This window comes from Ascaphus truei, chromosome 2 (assembly GCF_040206685.1).
Source record: "Ascaphus truei isolate aAscTru1 chromosome 2, aAscTru1.hap1, whole genome shotgun sequence".
Classification (NCBI taxonomy): Eukaryota; Metazoa; Chordata; class Amphibia; order Anura; family Ascaphidae; genus Ascaphus; species Ascaphus truei.
Window position 1 is genome coordinate 57303504 of NC_134484.1, and position 24043 is coordinate 57327546.

Here is a 24043-nt window from a genome sequence, read left to right on the forward strand (position 1 = left end):
GCCTTTTTATATGCAAGTATAAATGAACTACAATTTTATCAACGTTTCACTGTTCTATCACACCGTCATCAGGACCAGGCCTGATGAAGGTGTGATAGAAGAAGAAAACATTGATACTGAATAAAAACAATATTTTATTAGCATTCAAGACTGGTTATGCTGCATTATACATTGCTATGATGTAGGCTTTACTAAGCAAATCACTAATATGTTACCCAGGCAGTGAGAAGCCAATGTGTTATACAGTAGATTATTGTGAAAAGGTTTTGACTAACTTCTTTTAAAAGTCTCCCTTAAACACTTTTACAGCCCTATTACACTCAAACTTAATTGCTAATTGTTAAACAGTTGTTTAAATGTCACACTCAAACCAAACTATTCCTTAATAATTATAATGACCTTATTTTCAATATCTTAAAGAGTTTTATGTGGATTTGCCTCCCAATTGTCGCATGAGAGGAAATAGCACATGTAGTGAGTGTCTAAAAATCACATGCTGCAATCAAGTCATTTTTTTGTGGCAAAATTATTTCTAGTTTTTCTGGAATCCAGATGTTTATAATACAATTTAATGTACAGTATAAACTCTTAAAACCACAATAATCTTTTTATTTACCATCTGCGCTTTCTACTATTTTTACACTTTGTTTTTTTTTTAAACTAATCTGATGACACTTTCTAGCACCTCAAATCAGAGTGGCTTCTAAGGCTATGTGTATCTATAAAGCCCTGAGCTTATCATGGACCTAATACTTGGTTATTACAATTTAATCTACGTTATGAAGTAAAGAGAAAATTGGTATCCATAAACTTTGGGTTCAGGAATAGGGCTTTCGTTATCCAGAAACAGAGTGAGAATTCAGCAATGCAGAGTTGTCAGCTATATGATTGATCTCCAGGGCTTGCAATTATAATCTGGAGATTGATACAGGATCTGCTCTATTTGGTGTTACAATGAACACTGGTCTCCAGATCTTTTCACGAGGGGTTACATATACCCCAGATTTGCCTTACACCACTCAATGAGCTGGAATCATATTGGTTAAACTGTTCCAGGATTGGACAACATCCTGTGTATACAATGTTGAAGTGCCGGCCAGCAAATGGGGAAGCAAAGGTTCATGGGAGTCTTTTAGACTCATCTCTCTATTGAGGTCAATAAGAAATATGTAGTGCATATGTAATCAAAGCAAAAACAGTAAATAGCAATAATTAATAGACCCCAATTTATGTATGTAATATACAGGGTACTAGACAATAAATACAGCCGTACTCAAGTTAAATATTTCCCCACATTGTATATTAGAGAAATATTACTGTAATGACAGTTGGTACTTTTTTTTATTCTAGACCGCCACATTTCCAGGATCCTCTAAAGAGTCCATAGAGTAGTCACAGGGCTGTGGGTTCTGAGAACCCATTGGTGAATCTGAAGGAAGCATGAAAGGAGAAGGAAGCCACAGGCAAGGTTAGATGAACTGCCAGTAATGCTGCAGATGAATAGAACCAGCTGACATATTGGTTGAGGCAGGAACCTGCTAGGAGAGGGAGATTATATATACTAAATTATACTCATTTTGTGGGGTTTTGCCATATTATTTTATGAATTAAAAAATGATTGTGCCTTTTCGTTTTACAGCAACCTATGGATCTAATCCAATATGCAAAGGCTGTCTCTCTTGCTCGAAAGACAATGGATGCATCCGCTGCCAGCCTAAGTTATTCTTCTTTCTTCGAAGAGAAGGAATGAGGCAATATGGAGAGTGTTTACATTCCTGCCCTTCTGGATACTATGGACTCCGAGCTCCAGACATGAACAGATGTTCAAGTAAGCAGATGTGTTTCTATCTTTTATGCTTGTATTTAAATTAAACTGTATGCTTAAAATTGACCCAAATGAATTGCAACTGGGCATATGACATTCATCTCCAAATCTTTGACTTGCCTTACAAAATATTGTATGTGTGTGTGTTGAGATATTTTCATGCCAAATCTGTTGTATATTAAATGCCAGATCATTTGAGTAGTGCCCATTGTTGCAAATACCTGAACATACACACAGATTAGTTTATTTGTGTTTAATGTATTCGTTCACATTTTAGTTACACCATTAAGGTAGATGTGTCAGAAAGGTAGAGAAGATCAGGAATTTTGTATAGTAGTGACTAAATGTTTAATCAGCTCTCCCGCAATTTCCAAAAATGTTTATTAAGTGGCATTAGAGCCTAATCTGTATCTGTAAATTCAGTGTGTGGAGTCTAGCTCTTGTCTCCAATTATTATTGACTCGTAGGCAGAGCCAGATTAAGACCCTCTGGGACCCGTAGGCACCAAGACTTTGGGGGCCTTTCTTTGAGGCGGCCCTCCTCCTGCAGCGTCGAGGCGTCATGACGTTGCGACACCGTGTGACGTCAGGTTGCCATGACTACGCAACCCTGCAGGAGGAGGGCTACCCCAGAGAAGGTAAGAGACACCCCTCTATCTTACACACACGATATAGGATGAGGTGCACTAAGGGAAATTAATGAGTAATACAAAAAGTGGAGAGAAAAGCTCCTAGTAGTGTGCACTCGGTCCCTACTGTAATGATACATTTTAATATTTAACTTTCAATATACAAAACGTTAAATCAAGACCCTGGGTGAAATTAATTATGACGCAAGATTTGTAAATATCTGGTGTTCTTAGACTCTTACTATGAAGTGTATTCCAGTAGATAGCCTATATATGTGCTCTATATATGTGCTCCATGCAGTGCCTCTGTGACATTACTTAAGTAATAATCCCCGAAGAACAGGGCATTACTGGCAAATAATACCCTGGCTGGAAGAGTTGAAGGCCTGAGGCGAAGCCGAGGGACTTTAACCCGGCCAGGGCATTATTGGCCAGTAATGCCCTGTTCTGAGGGGATTATTACTATTATAGGCTAAATGTAGGTTTGTTTCATAAATAACAGACACTTTGTATAGTTATATAGATTTTTTTATTAAAATAAAATGGTAAATACATGAAACCACCTCTATATACGCTTACACTGCAGATATTTATATCCACACACTGCCGCCCCCTCTGTGTATACACACACACACACACACACACACACACACACACACACACACACACACACACACACACACACACACACACACACACACAGCAGCTCAACACACAAAAACTGCTGCTACACACACACACAACAGCACACCATACACAACACAGCACCTCTACACACACACACACACACACACACACACACACACACACACACACACACACACACACACACACACACACACACACACACACACACACACACGCACACACACACGAGCTCTAGACACACAACACAGCACCTCAACTACACTCACAACACAGCACATCTACACACACAACACAGCATCTGTACACACACAACACCGCAGCTCTACACACACACAACACAGCAGCTCTACACACACACGCACGCACACACACACACACACACACACACACACACACACACACACACACACACACACACACAGCAGCTCAACACACAAAAACTGCTGCTACACACACACACAACAGCACACCATACACAACACAGCACCTCTACACACACACACACACACACACACACACACACACACACACACACACACACACACACACACACACACACACACACACACGAGCTCTAGACACACAACACAGCACCTCAACTACACTCACAACATAGCACATCTACACACACAATACAGCAGCTGTACACACACAACACCGCAGCTCTACACACACACAACACAGCAGCTCTACACACACACACACACACACACACACACACACACACACACACACACACACACACACACACACACACACACACACACACACACACACACACACACACAACAAAGCAGCTCTACACACACAAACTCTGCTGCTACCCACACATGCTACACCCATAAACACTGCTGCTGACACTGACACACACACACACAAATAGCAAAGCAGCTCTACACACACAAACTCTGCTGCTACACACACATGCTACACCCATAAACACTGCTGCTGACACTGACACACACACATATCAGCTCTACACACACAAACTGCTGGCTGCTACACATACAATAGCACAACACAACACACACACACACACACACACACACACACACACACACACACACACACACACTGCAGCCACAATAAAAAATGCAGCCACTTACTAAATTTTTCACTCCCCCCCCCACCTCTACACACAACACAGCACAACACAGCACAACACAGCACCTCTACACACACCCCACACACACACCCACACACACAACATACACACAACACTGCACCTCTATACACAGCACCTCTACACACAACACAGCACCTCTATATACACACACACACACAAACTGCTGCTACACACACATGCTACACCCATAAACACTGCTGCTGACACTGACACACACACACACACACACACACACACACACACACACACACACACACACAGCACCTCTACACAGATATACAACAGCACAGCACACACACACTGTTACTGACACACACAAACTGCAGACAGCCACTTACTTATTTGCTTTGCAGACTCACCCCCCCCCCCCCCCAATTCAACTGAATCTGCTCAGAAAATCTCAGTCAGCTTGGGAGGGGGAGGAGTCAACCCGTGGCTGATACGTCCTGACCAATTCCCTGCCCTGTCTCAGAGCTGTTACTTAAATCAGACGAATCCCCTGCCCTGTCTCAGCTGTTCTGAAAGCTGATTGGCTGGAAATAAACACATTGAAAACTACACATTCTGCTGCTTAAATTCCGGGCATTACTGATTGGATAATGCCCGGAATTTTAACCAATCAGAGAGCAGGGTTTTCAATAATGCCATGAATTTTACTGCTTTAGCCTATAATAATCAATAATCTAAGGATTCTGAGAGTTGCTTGTTCTAACCCTAGATTCATTGTAACCAGTAGGTTGCTAGTTTGGTAATACAATTGTACCCATTCAGTCTGCCTGCTTAAGCATTCAACTAAGGACTCTGTGTCTTTTTAAGTATGAACTAGTTGCAGTACCACCTTTGTGAGTGTGTATTTTACTGGATACAATGTTTCCTGCCCAGCTGTTCATATTTATGCTTAGAGAATTTGAACACTTCACTGTCGAGGCATGAGATTGCCTCTTCTTGAAATTCCTAGTGTTGCAGAGCTGCTCTCACACACCAACAGGAGAGCTTGTGCTGAGCTGTGCTTCTCTTGCCAGCTAGCAGCACTGGAAGAGTTCTGATCATGTGACACATCTCACTCATTCCCTGCCCTTCTCTATTGATCAGAGTTACTAGTGAAAATTAGGCACCGATCTAAAGCGTTCTGCTGATGCAGTGGACCGTAATCTATAGGATCTTTAAAGGTTCACAGTACAACCTACGGGGCCCCTAACCTTATGGTCCCCTTGGCACGTACCTAGTGTTCCTAATAGGTTGTCCGGCACTGCATGTAGGATCAGAAATGATGACATATATTTAACCAACATCGGGGGAGTATTGCTCCGAACATAAAGTAAATTGCACTATTTGGACTGTGCGTAACGCTTGTGCCAATGTGTCAAAGTTCATACAGTATGTCAGTTTTGCTCCACTTGCTTTAGTTTGTGATTTGGAGAGTCATTTTTGAACGTTTAGTGGAGGCGTTACTTTCAGCAATAGTATAAAGAGATGCTGTAAATGTGCTTTCATTTAATTGAGCAGAGTTTCATTAAATCAAGCCACCAGATCTGAGGTGGCATTAAAATATTTTCCTCAACTCCAGATGAAAAAAAAATTCAACAAGTTTCAGACATATGGAGCTGGATAAAATTGACATACGTGACAATTTTTGCTTTCTCAAGATTCTGTATTTGATACATATGTGATCTTATATAATTTCTGACATTCATGAACATTTGTGTCAAGTACCAAATATGAGTCTGTTGTCATAAATCTTTAGCATACTTTTAATTGCTTTGTAATTTCTTGTGAACTACGCAGTTGTTGACTATATTATTTGCATTACATAATGTGCATACTTCTCAAGAAGAATCCATGTGCTTCTGGTCTTTGTGAACTCTTGCCACGTATGTAGCTTTTCAACATAATATTTCTGTGATAAGAGTAAGGAGACCGAAACTGGACCACAAAGACCTGCCATTCCTCAAACTGTCTACCAAAAGAGGACTCATTTATCTTTCTGACGATTGGCAGAATACTGGGATCATTGCACATTCTAGAATGCACTAAAAGCATTACGTTTAAACCCAGAGGGACCAGCTTGAGTAAGCATCCATAGTTGTGGCAGTAATACATTACAATGAAATATTATGAACATTTAAGAAAATGTCACTCAAGAGTTTACCACCTTGGCATTGGACGCCTGCAAAGATTGTATAACCCTGGTATTTCAAACTTGAAAAGTTTAATATGTAGAAGTGTGCATTTTATTTAAGTGAGCGTGTCTGCTTAATCTATTTCTTTGGCTCCAGTAATTCATATAATACAGTACATCGGATTTCTGCTTGGATGCAATTGATACTCTTTTCTGTTGGGAGCAAAACAATGAATCACAATAAATGTAGACGAAATATTACTGGAAATGCTACATTTTGGTAATGTCTTAGTAAAAAAAATACTTATGATATGACATTTTTCTCCCCAAATACATTTAATTTATGTAGTATTTTGCACTTAAGGAAAATCAGAGAATTTGTTATTCAGTATAGTGTAAAGAGTTCTTGATGCCAACCTATTATTGGGGAAAATCAATACTTGTACTTTCTTTTTGCTTATTTCTTCATGGTATAGAGAAGGTTATGTATATGGACAGGCAAACAAAGGGTTAACCCACCAATCGCTCAAGAAGTGAGAAGTAGTAGCTGAATCTTGCTAAATCGTTCAGTATATAGAGCAGGTCACGGCAAAGCTTCAAACAAGTGAGTATGAGAGTCTCTCCCAGCAATTGGCTCCCCTGTGAGCACTGATAGAATTGATATAGAGGGACTCACGGTTTATGAAGCGTGTGGCGCCGAGCCTTAATTATCTTCATACAGTCAGATCCACCGCCAAGCAACTCCTCCGTCGCGATGGGTGGTCAATAACCGGCGGTGGCTGCACTGTCAGCTGAAACAGCAACCCGCCGTGCTACCGGAGGCGAACAGGATCAAACAGGAACTCCTCCCACAGGAGGAAAACGCGCTGCACAGCCGTGATGAAGAACCGAAGGAAGGCTGGGGTGGTGACTAAAAAAAACTTTATTGTTGCAGAGTGTAGTACTGACGGATCCTCAGTAATACACTCTGCAACAATAACGTTTTTTTAGTCACCACCCCAGCCTTCCTTCGGTTCTTCATCACGGCTGTGCATCGCGTTTTCCTCCTGCGGGAGGAGTTCCTGTAGAGAAGGGTATGGACCAGTGGTTTCCAACTTTTTTTTTGGTTAAGGAATCCTAAGTGAAATTCTGAGGAACCTCCAACCATCTCTAATAGCAACTCTGTGATCAGATGCATAGTAAATTCTTCTGTATTTGATACAATTGTCAGATTACCAGAAAATTACAGGGAACTCTTTAGGCATACCTGGAACCAGGAACCCTGGTTGAAAATCACTGGTATGGACAGTAGTTAAGAAGTAATCTTCTACTGTGGGTCAAATCCAGGCTTTTCTGAGATGATTTGTGGTATAGACAGGAAGTCCTCACCGATGTCCTCACTCATGCAGAATTGGGGGACAGTGAGTTCATATCATTACAAGATTGAAATATCTGCATTTGGATTCCTTTACTCACCTCATAATCTTTTGATGCCTGTAATGTTGATCCTGTATCATGCCCTCGCCCACTCCTCCCTAACTGTAAGCAAAGCAAGTGTTAGGGGACAAGGTTGGAAGAGGATGTTTTTGGACTATAGTCTCAAAGTATAAGGACCTTTTCATGGTCACACTTAGTAAAAATAATGAAATGTAGCTGGCATGAAAACATGTATACTTGTGTATGCAATGTCCAGTGGTACTGTCTAAAAGTACAAACTGTCTTTTTCTTGTAATTACAAAAAGCATTTGCCAATAAACTTCTGCCAAAGTAACACAACTATTAGAAATGATAAAGATGCATTGAAAGGCCATTTCGTTCAGGATGCTTAAGGGCTTCAATTCAAGAGATAACAAAGCATTTCCTTTTATACATGTAACCCTGCTTCCCCCCTTCCCCCAGACTCTACGGTGGTGTCTAGGGTGCATGAGGGCAGATTACATGCGGTGTGGTGCATACCTGTGGTAAACAGGAGGGCCGTAGCGTCCCGCGATGTTATTGGGGAGGCAGGACCGGGCTTCTGGGGTGGTAGCCTCCATGTTCTCCTAGTGGTGCAGCGCCTCCATCTTGTATAATCCCAGGATATGGCACAGGACCGGTATAGAAGAACCCCCTGGGTCCCAGGGTAATAGCTTCCAATTCACACACAGTCTTTGGGTAACAAAGGATAGTCTCTTTTATTGGCACATCGGCAACTACAAACGATAGTGGCTTCCAGTAGCCGCACCAACAACAGCCAAGCTGCACTTATTACTCGCTCTCCTCCCACATAGATAATTCCTCTGACAGGATGGTCTGTGCTAGGGCTTCAATACCCCGTGTCCCACCCCCGAGGTTATCCTCGCGGTGGGGCTTAGATTCTCCCCATCACCCCAGGCGGTGGGGTGAGGGCATTGGTCCACCAGATATATATATATAGCTTTATCAGCTCTACTCAGGAAAGCTGATATCTCTCCACTCCTCTCTCTGATCCTGCACTCTGCGCACGGAAGACCGCGGTCTCCTCCAGCTCCTCGGACCGATCCGCAGGATTCTTCGACTCACGGCATATCTGCTTGCCCTGCAGACTATCGCATAACTCTGAGCACAACAGAACTCTCGGAATCACTACTGCATCTCTTCAATTCGCCGGAGTTGGCTGCTAAATATAGAACTAGCCCCACCACTCGTGACGTCAGCAGAACCTCCCCTCTTGCTCACGCCTGCAGCAGAGTCCAGGCCTGCATCTACCACTCAGGGCAGGGCTATGAAGGGGGAAAACCCAGGATTATTACTGGTGCCTGATCTTAACAGTGCTTATCACAGTAGAAGGGAGATAGGTATAGCCTGTGCTGTTTACATGGGGTTACATACATACAGAGACATAAAGAACCTATATGGTCGAAAGAAACTTTCCCACCACACTTTCCTGACAATTCTATGAAACGAGTGTGTATTGAAGTGGTTTACATGATATGTAATGATATGTAAACCTTATACAGTATATCAACTGTCTACCGTTGCCTAAGTTGCGTAAGGGACAATCTCTTCTTTCTCTTGGTAACATTTTGCAATCTTCACGTTACTTACACAGAGTGACATACTGCAAACAAAACATGCATTATAACTTATTGCTTTTTAAACTGTTTTGATAGATCTCTTGCAATTTTTTTCCCTTCTCATGGGAGAAGGTTCGTCTGTGAAAGTGTCACAAAACATGTCACAATGTGCACAATATGCACAATCCAAACAAGTGATAGTTGCATACAGTATGCACACAATCTTGTGGAGATTTTCTTCAAGCTATTGTACGAATGAAATAAATTCATGTCAAATATTTGCATTGAACTAAATAACCTACTGTACCATCTTTTCTAAAATCTATGGTGATGTTTGAAGGAACATGCTGATGGGTTATGTTACTCCCCCTTATCGCCCCTGGAGATATTACATAATGTATTGATTTGCCCAATATATTAGCCCGTACATTCATTTGATAATTACTGCACTCGAGACTGGAACAAAACGCAGAATTTGTACCGGATTTAACTGCACTTGATTTACATGTTTAATTGTTTCACAGATAAATATAAATGTTGTTATTCTTTAATGCTATTACAAAAAAGTATTAGAAGTTTAAGCTATTGCCAGAAACCCCAGACAGAATAATACAAAAAATGTCTTAATGTCACTCTGGTTCAATCTTCTTAGTAGGGGCCCTTTGATGTGACTGCAAGTTTGGCATAACTTGCTAATCCAACCTTTGTTCGACCCAGGGCTTTAACACATCATTTATATAATTTCAGGTTTTTTTTATCCATTTTGATCAGATTTATCATCAAATTGACCTTTGTACAAATGGTTACTGATAATTTGGGTCAAAGTAAGTGCTTTTTTTTTTAAAGCTAGATGCTAATGTTTTCCACTTGGCAATTTCACAGAATTTTTCACACAGAAGTAGATCACTTACAGTAGGATATAGTTTTACTACAGTGGATTACTTCAGAAGAAATTAATTCCACCTATAAGTTTACCTTTACAAGTCTTTCAAAACATATTTTTTTCCTGTACATTTTTTTCCCCTCCATTAATCATGTTTTATATAAGTTAATAAAGTCTTCACATGCATTGGTTTACTCAATAAGCAAATTGGGAAATGATTGAAACGAGGTCAGAGACCTGCATGACCCGACTTCTCTTTTACAACCTTTACACATATTTTGATATACAATGTTGAATTCCTAGTTTCATGAGGTCCAAACCCTTGGGTTCAATTACTTTATATCACCCTATAGTGATGCGGCCCTCATTTGTGTAGTGCATTTTAACATTGTTTCAATTGTGTTCTTGTGACTTGTACAAATTATTTCTATGTTTTACCAATTTGTGGAAGTTAATTGAAATACCCCTTCCTCATACTGGGAGTATAATACAGGCATACCCCGGTTTAAGGACACTCACTTTAAGTACACTCGCGAGTAAGTACATATCGCCCAATAGGCAAACGGGAGCTCGTGCATGCGCCTGTCAGCACGTCCTGAACAGCAATACCGGCTCCCTACCTGTACCGAAGCTGTGCGCAAGCAGGGAGACTATAGAGCCTGTTACAAATGTGTTATTTACATCAGTTATGCACATATAGGACGATTGCAGTACAGTACATGCATCGATAAGTGGGAAAAAGGTAGTGCTTCACTTTTTTTTTTATAACTTTCATTTTATTAGGTGAAACAGTACATACATGTTAACACAATCCATTGGCTTACAATGAGTCACCATATTTCCGTTCTTCTCCTCCAATCAACATACATAACGTGACATGACATACCGGACGGACAAAGGAACCAGGGATAGGGAGAGAAGGGGGAGGAGGGGAGGGGGGTGGTGAGCGACTCAGGCGGCTTTTGTTCTATGCCTGTAAAGACTTCCCTGATTAGGTCTGGGACCTCAGCTCTTTGTGTGGCTGTATTCTGACTTTCCCCCACTAGATTGGGTTACGCTTTGGCTAAGTCTACCCTTTTACGTCGCTTACCCCAGGGCCTATTGTCTAGGATCCATTTCGCTACTGGAGAACGCCTTTTCTAATTATCATTGCAATATGTTGGTAAGATCAACCCCCGGGATGTCTGTCTGTGTCAACCAAGGTGACCAAACTTTTAGAAAATTTGTGCCGGTGTCGTTGACCAGACTTGTCAACTGTTCCATCCGGCAGACGAACCAAATTCTATTTCTGATTTTGGGTATAATTGGAATCTGCGGTTGCTTCCACAATGCTGCGATCTCGCATCTGGTGGCAGTGGCAAAGTGTGCAATTAGTCTGTGTGTTGCGTTCGAGAACCCCTGAACCCGCCGGCCTAGTAGGATCAGCCATGGGTCCAAGGGGACCTCGATCTCTAATAGCCGCTGCAGCCACTCCTGGACCTCCCCCCAAATCGGGGCCACTTTTGCGCATGACCACAGCATGTGGAGCATGTCTGCTCTTTCCCCACACTGCTTGGGGCAGAGCGGGGAATAGCCTCTGACAAATTTCGAGAGTTTTGTTGGGGTATAGTACCAACGCATTAGGACCTTATAGGCGTTCTCCTTTAGTGTGGTACAGATGGAGCTCTTCGCTGCTGCCTGTAGGATCCTGTCCCATTCGTCGTCCTTTAGTGTGTCCCCTAAGTCAGCTTCCCATTGCCTCATGTAATTAAGTCTAGGCGCGTCGGTTGTCTCCGGACAGATCACTTCCCTGTACATTCGAGAGGTTAGTCCCCGTGCGTCCGTTTGTCTGGCACACATCTGCTCAAAATTTGTTCTCCGTGGCCGGATAGGGGTCTTGTTATAGAAGGCCCTGATCTGTAAGTATCTAAACAATTCAGTATTCGGAATGTTTTTTTTCCTCTTTTACATGAGCAAAGGATTTAATTACATCCCTGCCCTCCAGATCGTATAATCGGAGATAGCCTGCTAGGATCCACTTTGTGAACTGAGCGCTGTCCAGGCCTGGAGTGAAATCTGGGTTGCCCCATATGGGGGTCATCAATGACTGCTGTGTTGTGAGAGAACATCTAAATTTAGTGGCCTCCCATTTTTTCAGGGAATTTCTCATGGCCTGCAGTGGTGTTGACATCCGTATATGGCTACTCCTGGGTAGCCATATCAGGTTCTTTAGATCCACCGGGGCGCAGCACTCCCTCTCCAGTGCCACCCATCTCCTAAGGGTCGGGTCCGTGTGCCACTGCAGAATCTGCGTTAATTGAGCTGCCTCGTAGTAAGCGAACAAGTACGGCACTCCCAGCCCTCCTCTCGAGGTCGGCCTCCTCAAGATATCTTTCTTAATTCTGGGACTTTTTTTGTTCCAAATAAATTTTGTTATCGCGGACTGTAAAGAGAGGATCTCTTCTCTGGGCAGGGGAATCGGGATGGTCTGAAAGAGATACAGCACTCGTGGAAGAAGATTAATTTTTACGCTTTGTATCCTGCCTATCCACGAGATGCTATATTCTGCCCATCGCCGTAGGTCCTCCTTTAGTGTCCTAAACAACTGTGGGTAATTTGCCTTATATAAGGTTTTATAATCTTTGGTGAGGTTAACCCCTAAATATTTAATCGTGGAGGGCTACCATTTAAAATTAAAATTGAGTCCAATTAGTTTTTCTGTTGATTTAGGCAGATTTAGACTGAGAGCTTCTGATTTGGCCTGATTAATTTTGAAACCCGAAATTTGATGAAATCTCCCTAGAATTGAGAACACATTGGGCAGAGAGGTAAGAGGCTGTGATAATGTCAGGATCACATCATCTGCGTACAGGGCCACCTTGTGTGACTGCTCCTTGAGAGTTATGCCCTTGACATCCGGGCTGTTCCTAATATGCGCCACCAAGGGTTCTATACATAGGGCGAACAGCAAAGGGGACAACGGGCATCCCTGTCTCGTGCCACTATGAATCTGGAAAAGCTCTGAAGGGAACCCCTGATGCCTCACCCTCGCTGCTGGCCCCTCGTACAGTGCCAGAATGGCCCCCAACAAGCTTCCTCCAAAGCCAAATGCCCCTAGCGTCTCTTTCAGGTAGGGCCAGTCAATCCGGTCAAATGCTTTTTCGGCGTCCAGACTAAGCACCATTGACGGAATATTTTGCTTTTGGGCCAGATCAATTACGTCAATTATTCGTCTGGTGTTGTCCGCCGCCTGTCTGCCACTAATGAACCCCACCTGATCTGGATGTATCAGCTTGGGAAGGACGATACCCACTCTATTGGCTATAAGTTTTGAGAAAATTTTAATGTCTGTATTGATTAAAGAGATGGGCCGGTAGCTCTTACAGTCTGCCGGGTCCTTTCCTGCTTTATAGATCAATGAAATAGACACCTGGAGCATCTGCGCCGGGAATGAAGCTCCCTGTAGTATCGAATTAAAGAGTTTCAATAGGTGTGGGGCTAGAAGTTTTAAGTATTTTTTGTAATAAAGGTTGGAGTAGCCATCTGGGCCAGGCGCCTTGGCTGGCTTAAGAGACTTTGCGACGTCCATCAACTCTTCTAAAGAGAAGTCTTCCTGTAGTGCCTCTCTTTCCACTCGACTCAATGTGGGCAAATTTGCCTCTTTCAGAAATTCTCGGAGATTATTATTTGTTTTTTGATTGTGGATAACCTTACCTCCATCGTAGAGTGACTCGTAGTAGCGCTTAAATTCCTCCACGATTCGCTTAGGGTTAGAGGTAAGTTCCCCTCCCTGCGTGCGTATTGATTGTATTTGGTAATATGGTTGTTTATTTCTAAGTCTAGACGCTAGAAGCGTGTCTGGCTTGTTCGCCTTCTCGAAGAATCGACGCTTCGTCCAGCTCATTTCCTTTTCAGCTTGAGATGTCAGTTTTAGATTTAGTTGCTTTTTGGTATCTTGGATTTGTGCCAAGATTGCCTCTTTTTTGGAGGTTTTATGTAATGCTGTCAAGGATGCCAATTTCCCCTTCAGATCTTTTATCTGACTCTCTTGTTCTCTTTTGCGCCTAGCAGCTAGGCACATAAGAGATCCTCGGAGGGTAGCCTTATGGGCCTCCCACAGTGTGGCAGGAATAGGATACACTCCCCTCGTTCTCTTCGAAATATTCTCTGATTTTGTCTGCAATCTCTAAGTCAAATTTAGGGATTTTTAGCAGTAGTTCATTCAATCTCCAGTTCGCTCCCGGCCTATCTCGCAACTGTAGCTCGCACCGCAGCTCTATAGGTGCATGATCTGACCACGAAATATCGTGTATGCCCAAATGGGAGACCATTGGGACCAGTCTGCTGGACACAAGGAAGTAATCTATCCGGCTATATCGGTCATGGGGGTGGGAGTAAAAAGTATAGTCCTTGGTCTGTGGGTGTTGCTCCCTCCAAATGTCTACTAGCTGACAGTTTCGGAGTCCGTGTGAGATTGTTAGTATGTCCCGTTTATTGGGTGGGTTAGGGGCCGTACATCTGTCTAGCTTTGGAATTAACGCCCTGTTCAGGTCTCCTGCCAGTATTATTTGACCTTTTGCCTCTCGCTGTAAGCGCCTAAAAAAAAGAGCAAAAAAATCTGCCGCCTGTTCGCATGGGGCATACAGTGAGACTAATGTGAGAGCTTGACCTTGGATGGATCCCACTAAGATAATGTATCTCCCCTCGGCTTCTATTACCTTCTTTTCTAACTCGAACAGTAGGTTTTTGTGGAATACGATGGCCACCCCTCGTTTCTTCACTGAGGCGGAGGCCAGATATATTGTGTTAAAATCTTTGTCTATATATTTGGGGTAGCTTTTTTTAGAAAAATGGGTCACTTGAAGGAAGAGGATGTCAGCTTTGTGTCTCTTATAGTCTTTAAAGGCCAACTTACGTTTAGCTGGGTTATTCAGTCCCTTTACATTATGGGAAAGGCAACATATCTCTCTACCCATTAGGATCCTCGTCTGGTGGCTTCTTTGTGGAAGCTGTTAACATCTGGCCGGGCTCCCTCTGTGGAGTCCTTCTCCATTTTCGGGCTGGTAGGGCTGTATCTTCAGCTCTGTTGATGACCTCAGTCGCTGGAGGGGTAGGTGGGGGGGGGGGATGAGACACAAAATGATAGATACAGAAATGACATAAAAGAAAAAACGCCATGTAAATGAACATATTTAAACAGTATGGGCTCCTTATCAAGACTGCCCTGTCTTGAAATAGAGTCCAGCGCCTTCGGGGAGTGGCCCCGCACCCTTAGGGCCCTTACCCTCACTCCCTCCCCAAAGGACTTTGACGGGATTCTGGGAGACCCTCCATCCCAGATCTCGTCCATAGCACATGCCGACCTCGGGGTATGGAGCTCTCTCTTACCCTCCGGCCCGCTCTCTTTTGTTTGTTAACTACCCTCTGTAGGTCTAACTAGGCCTCCACTTTATCTCTTGTGCACCTTCATGTAACTGTTACATTTAACTGCTCGTAGACCTGTGCTTGTGTATAGGGTCTTATTTGTTTCTACAACTTAACCTGTAACTGTAACTTATGTTGTGCCTTTATCCCTCCCCATGCGTATTGCTAACCCCTCAGTGCTCTTTTTGCTCTGTTTAATACTGTTTCCTTTCCTCCCTTTGACCCCTTCTTCTTGCATCTCCTTTGCATACAATGTTGTGATGCCTTATGTGTGCTTCACCTCTGGAATGCCTAACTAATATCTAGTGGGTGTCCCCGATTCACTCTCTCTCCTGTAACTTTGTCTGTGTATGTGCTTGTATTTTGTTGTCCCCCCCCCTTTTTGCCCTTGTCCTTCTGTCTCCGCGCCCCTCTCGGTGTCGCAGCCCTGGTCCTGTCCGGCCTCCGTCGCTCGTATAGTGTCTGTGTCTGTGCGTATAGTTGCCCTCTCCTGCCTGTGGGGCCTTCGCGGCGTGCGGTCGCTCCGGGCAGATCTGCCACCTCCAAGATGGCGCCGGTGTCTCTCGCGCTGTTTGGTGATATCCGCTTCCGGTTTCCGGCGGCGGCCATTTTGGATCTCTGGATGGCTCGAGGAGGCTGTGCTGTTCTTTGTTCCCGCTCGCCGGCCATTTCCGCACTCTGCGCTTCACGGTGGAGTGCAAGAAGCTCCAATCTGACGGCCATCTTCCCCTGCCCTCGTGGTGGGCGACGAAAAGTGAGTCCCTTAAATTCTTCCGCTAGGACTTGGCTCTTTTGACCGGATTCAGCGGGGAACTTAAGTTTCAATCCAGGGTTTTTTTTTGTGGGTGTTCCGCTTGGGATCTGAGAGCACTGTCTAGGTGCGGGTCTGCTCCGGGACAGTACACAACGTGGCACGGTTTGGTTTGTAACTTTAAACTTGAGTAACCAAAAACAACGTGTTTAATGTGTCCAACAAATGCATTTTATTGCGATCATCATTTTGTAAGCTTAGGTTTTGGCGAGGTTGGTCCTCCGGTCCATTCCGGCTCCAGGGCTGGTTCTTCCTCCGCCGTTTCCAGCAGGGGGCTGTGCAGGCCAAGTGCTTTAAGGAACCCCGGGCCCTCTCCGATGTCCGTGAGGGATCTCCCGTTTTTCGTGACTTGAAGTCCGAACGGGAAGGTCCAGCGATATCGCGTGTTAGAGTCTCGGAGCACTTTGGTGACGGGGAACAGGGAGCGACGCCTCGCCAAGGTAAGCGGGGATAGGTCTTAGAAGATTTGTAGCTTATTGGCCTCAAATTCAATCACCGGCAATGCTCTTGTTAGCCGCAGTACTGCTTCCCGGGTGGTATAATAGTGCAACCGGAGGATGATATCTCTCGGTTGCTCGTTCTGGGTCGGACGTGACCGTAGGGCCCGATGACAGCGGTCCATCATAAGTTTTTCTTGGGGGCTGTCTGGCATTAGGGACTCCAGCCATCTTGCGGTAAAGGCCTCACAGTCTCCTATCTCCTCTGAGACCCCGCGGATCCTAATGTTGTTCCTTCTATCGCGGTTTTCCGCGTCCTCTTGCCGCTCCTTTAGGTCATCTATTTGTTTTTGCAAGTCCGCAGTTTTTTTATCCGTTTTCTTCCCTGCTTTAATCGTGAGATCCACCTTAGTTTCCAAGTCATCTGTACGCGTCCCCAGTTTGGTAATCTTTCGCTTGACTTCTTTAATATCTGCTTGGAGCAGTTTTTTCAAGTCAGTATATAATCGTTCAAAGTCACAACGTCTGACTGGGAGTTGGGATTGACCGTTTATGTCTTCATCATCCCCTTCTATTTCAGTATCTGTGTCGGCCATTTCTCTGGATGGGGCACTTTCTGCTGCTCCTCCAAAATACGTCCGTACATCAGATAATTTCTGGGTTTTTTGCCCCCCCTGGTTTCTTTGGAGCCATCCTGGGGTGTTAATAGTGCTCCGGATATAAGTTTGAGAACCCGGTTTTATTTTTTGGGTAGTTTTATTCGCTATCTTTAGATCGCGCGGGACGGAGCTAGTCTCTTATGTATCCATACTCCGATCCTTCGCGCATGCGCCTCTCAGTGCTTCACTTTAAGTACATTTTCGCTTTACATACATGCTCCGGTCCCATTGCATACGTTAATGCGGGGTATGCCTGTACTCTATTTAATTATTTTGATAAATCAAAGGAGCGAGATTGTATTCATATAGGAACAAACAGGGTTATGTGACCATTTTTTGTTGAAAGGACTGCTGTCTCAATATATCAGAACTTGATACATAAATTTTCGCTGATGTTCTAATAAATTAACCTTTTAGAGTATGTATTTATTAATGTGTGAATAAAAAGGCACATCTCGCATAGTCAGTGGGTGGCATAATATCTTTTGCTGGGACCCCTTTTATGAGCCAAAAGTTACACAAGTGCGAAACTGGATGGTGTGACAGATACAGCAGGTATCAGATCCCATAGCTGATACTGTGCAGACGTAGCACAAATAAAATAACTATTGGAATAAATAAAAAGCAACATTAGAAAATCAATAACTAGTATTTAATTGTACAGTGAATTTAACCAAAAATGTAATTGAATACAAAATAATAGTCTAAGAACAAAGGACTAGTTGACAGCTTAGAATGCTTGTGGTTTTGTCTGTATATTTGCCTGCTGACCTTGACTACTTTATATAAAAATTCTACAAACTTTCAAAAAGCCTTGGGGAATTTGCAAATGGTTATTTCAGAAGTTCTATATTTCTCAGACACAATGAGACAGGAATGATTTATACAATTTACCAAAAGAGCTAGTATTGTGCAGTATGAAATGAGTTCCAAATGCGCTCTGCTGTAACTCCATATGTCTGTTGATAGTTTGTACTGATACTGAATATAGTGTTTCAGAAAGGAACCACATACTCCTTATAATATACCTGATTTATAAAGTGTGTGGCCATTGTTCTTTCAGGTATATCCTTTTCTCTCATATGAACTCATTCTTATTTTTCTTTGACATATGAGCTTTTAATGCATTTTGGGGGGGGGGGAGGGAGTAAAACAGAAAATGTGTATTTGAAAAAGCCACCTAATTATGGATCCCATGCAGTATCCTGCATCAGATTCAATACATTTATTAATCAAGTTTACTAGAATAGGTTTATGCAAAATCTGATCCGTTTTTATTATTAAAAGGAGGAAATGGCCACAACCAAAGGAAACATTAATACATAATATTATCATATACAAATTAAATAACTCTCCTACTAACCTACATAACAGCTTTCTATGTAGGTGATGCAAGTAGGGCAAAATCAGAACAAAGGAGACACATAAAAGCATTCTAGGGATATATTCACTAACGTTTGTTGATTGTTGCCACTTGTTAACAGCCATTCAAGAGAATGCTACTCCCTGCAATATCAGTATATGTACATTGGTAAGAATAGATATGTATTTTCAATTACTTTGTGTATTTATAGTTTGCTTCCACAGTGTCTTTGTAAAGGCAGGGTCATTTTTACAATTTTGCTGCCCATACGCACGTACCTTTTTTCCTGCCCCCTATGCACGGCATCTCCTCCTCAGCCGGACTGGTGTCACGGTGTCACGTGACCAGGCAGTATCCCATTGTCATGGCAACGCGACACCATGTGAGGTGATGTCACATTGTCATGGACCGTGACGCCATTTGACGTCGCATCACCATTTGTGACCTCGGCGCCATGATAACGGGACGCTTTCAGAAGAGATGCTGCCGTCGAGCACTATTTCTAATGTCTTTCCAGTACAGAGGGAATGAAAAAATATTTTTTTTTAAAAATGGGAGATTTTCCGCTCTAAATTTTGCCGTTCTATGTTCAGGCCTATTGGGAAATCTGGCCCTGTGTATAGATTATGTAACGCATAAATATCCATTACCCAGGCATTCAGATAAGGTAATACATTCAGTAAGAAATACAGGCTTGGAAATTACTTTGGATGAAAGTGCAATGTACCTTAAATATACATTATACTGGGGGTCCACAAACTACACCAAATCTTCGAACGAAATAATGTATTTGCCTACATATGAATGCACCTAATTTGCATTTAAATAAGATATTGATTGGTCGATCCAAAAACCTGGTATCACACAGAGCCCTGAAGAGAGGTTTGGGAATTACTGTCACTATGTTTGTAGCACAGAGAGAATAAGGCTGAGTACCTGCTGGCGCTGAGCGCGCTCATGCTTGGAGAGCGCCGGGTGTCTTGCATTTACGCGCGTGTGCGTGGGGGGGACCATAGTGGGTAGTTCAGCGTGCTGGATAGTTAGATTTTTGTGTTTACCCGAGCGCGGGTGAGCGGGGACTTACATATATCTATATATGTAAGTAACCGCCGCAAGCGCCGCCCGCTCAGCGCTAGCGGGGACACAGCCTAATGCAAAATGAAGATACAGTTTGTCATATGAGCACAAAACTTTTTGTGTTGTCAGAAGCAAACTAAGGTTTTTCATTTATAAAAGTGTGGTAAAGACATGTAACAGTAATAAAACAAGATGAAGAAAGATATGCTGAAAAGTAACGCTGATTTGGAAAAACTAAACTCGTACGTCTCTTTTCTTTATATTTAGGATGCAGGATAGAAAATTGTGACTCTTGTTTCAGCAGAGACTTTTGCACGAAGTGCAAACCTGGCTTTTACTCTCACAAAGGCCGTTGCTTCGAAGACTGTCCAGAGGGGTTTGCACCGTTGGAAGAGACCATGGAATGTGTGGGTAAGTGGGAACTTGTCAAACCAAAAGGCATGTTCATGTATGCACCTATTTCTACTCTCATATTTAAATATGAGATACATTAAGCGATGCCTTTTTTTATAATGATAAACTCCGTTCCCTTAATCATGCTGTTTTGTTTGTTTAATACAATAGTGGCTATGCACTTATTTAACCCATGCTGTGTTGAAAAAGCTGTGTATTGCAGCAGGCATATTATGATTATAGGGCTCCATGTTAAAATGGACAAGACACAAAAGTACACTGTGAGTGCTTATTTGCATGTCATTTCCCAAAATCCCTGGCTGAAGTGGAAGCATTGTATGCAATGAGATAATGGGGAAAAGCAGGGTTGTGTGAGACATGTGAATGTGCTCACAAGTGGTATTTTTAATTTGCTATAATACAATAGAAGCATTTTTAATGGATACTTTTAGTGGATCAGTTCAGTAGAAATGTATCAATCTGTATAAATGTACATGTATGATATTTACTTTTTCTACAGCACACTGTTATGTACCTGTAAGAAACATGTGCAGAGGTATGACCAGGGAGACGGATTTGGGGAAATTAAACAATGGCTTTTATTCAGCCCGTCACTTTAAACAACAGTTAAAGGAAACATACAAAAAAATAAACAGCCCATCACTTTGTACGGGCTAACTCACATACCCAGTACCTGTCTGCAGGGCTGGGAGGAAAACCCTCTTACCAAGCTAAGACCCCAAAGCGGTACCTCAAAGCAGGTGGCCCTTCATGCCAGTCTCTGGGTCTGGATTGTTGTCCGTTGAGGGGTCAGCTTCTGGGGTTCACTGCACCCTGGAATAGAGGTATGGTCATTGGTGTCTTGATGTTAGCCCACAGTCCATCTGTGTGCTCCAGAGTCTCTAAGCAGTTTCCGGCAGGAGGCTTTTCTACAGGTCTTATTAGCCAGTCTTTGGTGGAGACTGGTTAATTGTCTAGCTGCAATTAACCAGCTCCCTACTTGATTCCTCAGACCACTACAGGTTTTTATTGAAGCCTTATTTAAACCGGGTTTAAGTCCCTGTTACAGTACCATAAATAGGGATGCATTGTTTTTTTTTTTTAATCGGCATTTTATAACTGCAATAATAACTTTCCTCCTAGTATCCCACGAAAAGACAACTGGGGGTCTTTCAAAATTAATTTTTAAGTGCAGAAATCATAAACATTTAGTTCTTTAACCCTTCAAGTGCCCCGAACTGTAGCTACTACATCATGGGGTCTGACACTCCAGTGACCACATGACATAGTAACTAATTACTATGGGCTGAAGGAGTGGCTCAGTGAGTAAAAACACTGAGTTTCAAACCTGGTTCAATTCCCGGTGTCGGCTGCTTGTGACCTTGGGCAAGTCACTTTATCTCCCTGTGCCTCAGGTACCAAAAACATAGATTGTAAGCTCTACAGGGCAGGGACTGTGTCTGCAAAATGTCTCTGTAAAATACTAAGTAAAAACTAGCAGCGCTATACAAGAACATACACTTATTATTATAATAGTTAATACAAAAAAATGCTTGTTTTGCTAGGGGAGATCAACACTGATGAAGAACCTGTTTCTTAGGTTAAATCTTGTGAGAGAGTATCTCTTACTCAGATGATGTCATATTAGGGGGCAGGCAAACATGGCAAGGTTAGAGGAACAGTAAAAATTCAACGTCTCGCTTTCAAAGGAAAAAAAATATTTAATTTTTTTTTTTGCTTCAAGGATTTTTAATTACATTTGGATAAGGAAGCCAATTATATTGGTAGGTTATTTGAAGAACAATTTTCTGTGCGTGCTAACACAATCATGCACTGAACTAATCTCTTTGGAGGAGAATTATAAAGTGTTCATATTTTACTAGAATTAAATACAAAAGATACTCATAAATCAATACATATACTGTAGCTCACATAGATTCTCCAAGTTTGTTTTGCATTCTTAAACATGTTGCATGGTTTAAGCTGCAGATATTAATGTTTTGGGCATGGACATGCAAATGAGCAAATGTGAGTCCATTTCTAGATTTTCCCCTTTACAAGTTTTGCTCCTAAGTATTATTAATATGCTGTACAGCTATGCGAGACATAACGAAATACTGACATCTGATTTATCCTGATCCATAGTCTCTCCAGCTTGACGATGTTGGGGTATGAGTCCATGGTACACAGTAGGTCATACATCCTCACATATGAATTCAGCTTGGCTGGTCGCAACTCTCATAAACACACAGGAGATATTTTCCAATATAAAAGCAGAACAAGAACATTTCAACAGTTTCCACAAATAACTTTAGCTGACTACTCACAAGACCAGGGGCACATATAGTAAAATGTTGTATCAGCGAAAAAGCAGGTAGGTTCAGAAAACCTACCTTTGAGGACTTTGAGCATGCATCCTCCAGGGATGATCCAAAATGGGATTACCGAGTAGATATAGATTTTCTTAGAGAATAATAGCAATGAAGATCTAGTATCTCTACTGATAAAGCTGCAGTAGTCCAGTACAGTACAGTATTATGCAGTTTCCCTGTAATGCCCTAATAACCAGGTGTTTGCGTCCCTTGTGCAGATCTTCAAATTCCATAGTAACTCACTAGGATCATCTGATGCAACACACTCTCTGTCTAATCTTTCTCTTCTCATTTCTTCTCTTGTAATCACCTTCCATAGACAATTTAAGAAATGAACAGTAATTTTTGGAAGCTTCCGGGGTTTTCAAGAGCTTCTACAAAAATGTAGGCACTGTTGAAGTACCCAGGACCCCCAGACAATGATAGAATAGAAAGGCTGCTGTCATAGACCATGCTTCTTAAACCTTTCTAGCAACATACCCACAGCTAAACTTTTATACACTAAAACCTAACGACTTTAAATGTAACCCTTTAGCTCACAGTTTTACAGTACATTACATACGTTCAAAAAAGAGCAAAGCTTTCATACAAGCTGTAAAGTTACAGTATGTCAGGCTCTCATGACCTCCATGTCTCCCAGGCCTAACATATAAGCAGCTTTACTTATTTTACCTTCTTTCAACTAAGCCTGAACTGTTATCCCCGTCTTTAACTAACTTCAACACTGTACAACCCTGCAAAGTAAACTACTTGATTAGTACCTTCAACCCTTACCTGGTCCCACAAGCACTTCATTGTCTCACCTGTTTTTCAGTTATATGTGTTTATCACAAATGTATCAGGATTGTGACATCATGAACTCACCACTTCTCTCTTCTCCCCCCAGATGGATGTGAGGTGGGAACATGGAGTGAATGGGGCACGTGTAGCAGAAATAACAGAACCTGTGGGTTCAAATGGGGTCTGGAGACAAGAACACGACAGATTGTGAAAAAGCCAGCAAAAGACACAATCCCATGCCCAACCATTGCAGAATCCAGAAGATGTAAGATGGCGGTCAGGCATTGCCCAGGAGGTAAGAAAAGATGGCAATAACATCAAATAGCATGCAAACAAAAACAATAACAACTATTATCTTCCAAGTGACAACTGTTTTTACAGCACAGATTCAGAAGATGTTGAATTAGGGTTAGGTTATGAAGCAATTCTTAGAATATAACAATTACGTACATTTTTAAGGACGTTTTAAATCAGTATTTAGCAAAATTGGGAATCTAAGGTCAAT

The 24043-nt window shown here is 42.4% G+C and overlaps 1 protein-coding gene across 2 annotated transcripts in view; it reads left to right on the forward strand.

Annotated features, from left to right (window-relative positions):
- Positions 1-24043, forward strand: part of RSPO2 (R-spondin 2) — a 192493-nt gene that overhangs the window by 107279 nt on the left and 61171 nt on the right. For both annotated transcript variants that reach the window (XM_075582475.1, XM_075582476.1), the window contains 3 exons: positions 1640-1828; positions 20261-20404; positions 23645-23833. In XM_075582475.1, coding sequence (XP_075438590.1) covers positions 1640-1828; positions 20261-20404; positions 23645-23833 — 522 coding nt within the window. The remainder of the gene's footprint in view (positions 1-1639; positions 1829-20260; positions 20405-23644; positions 23834-24043) is intronic.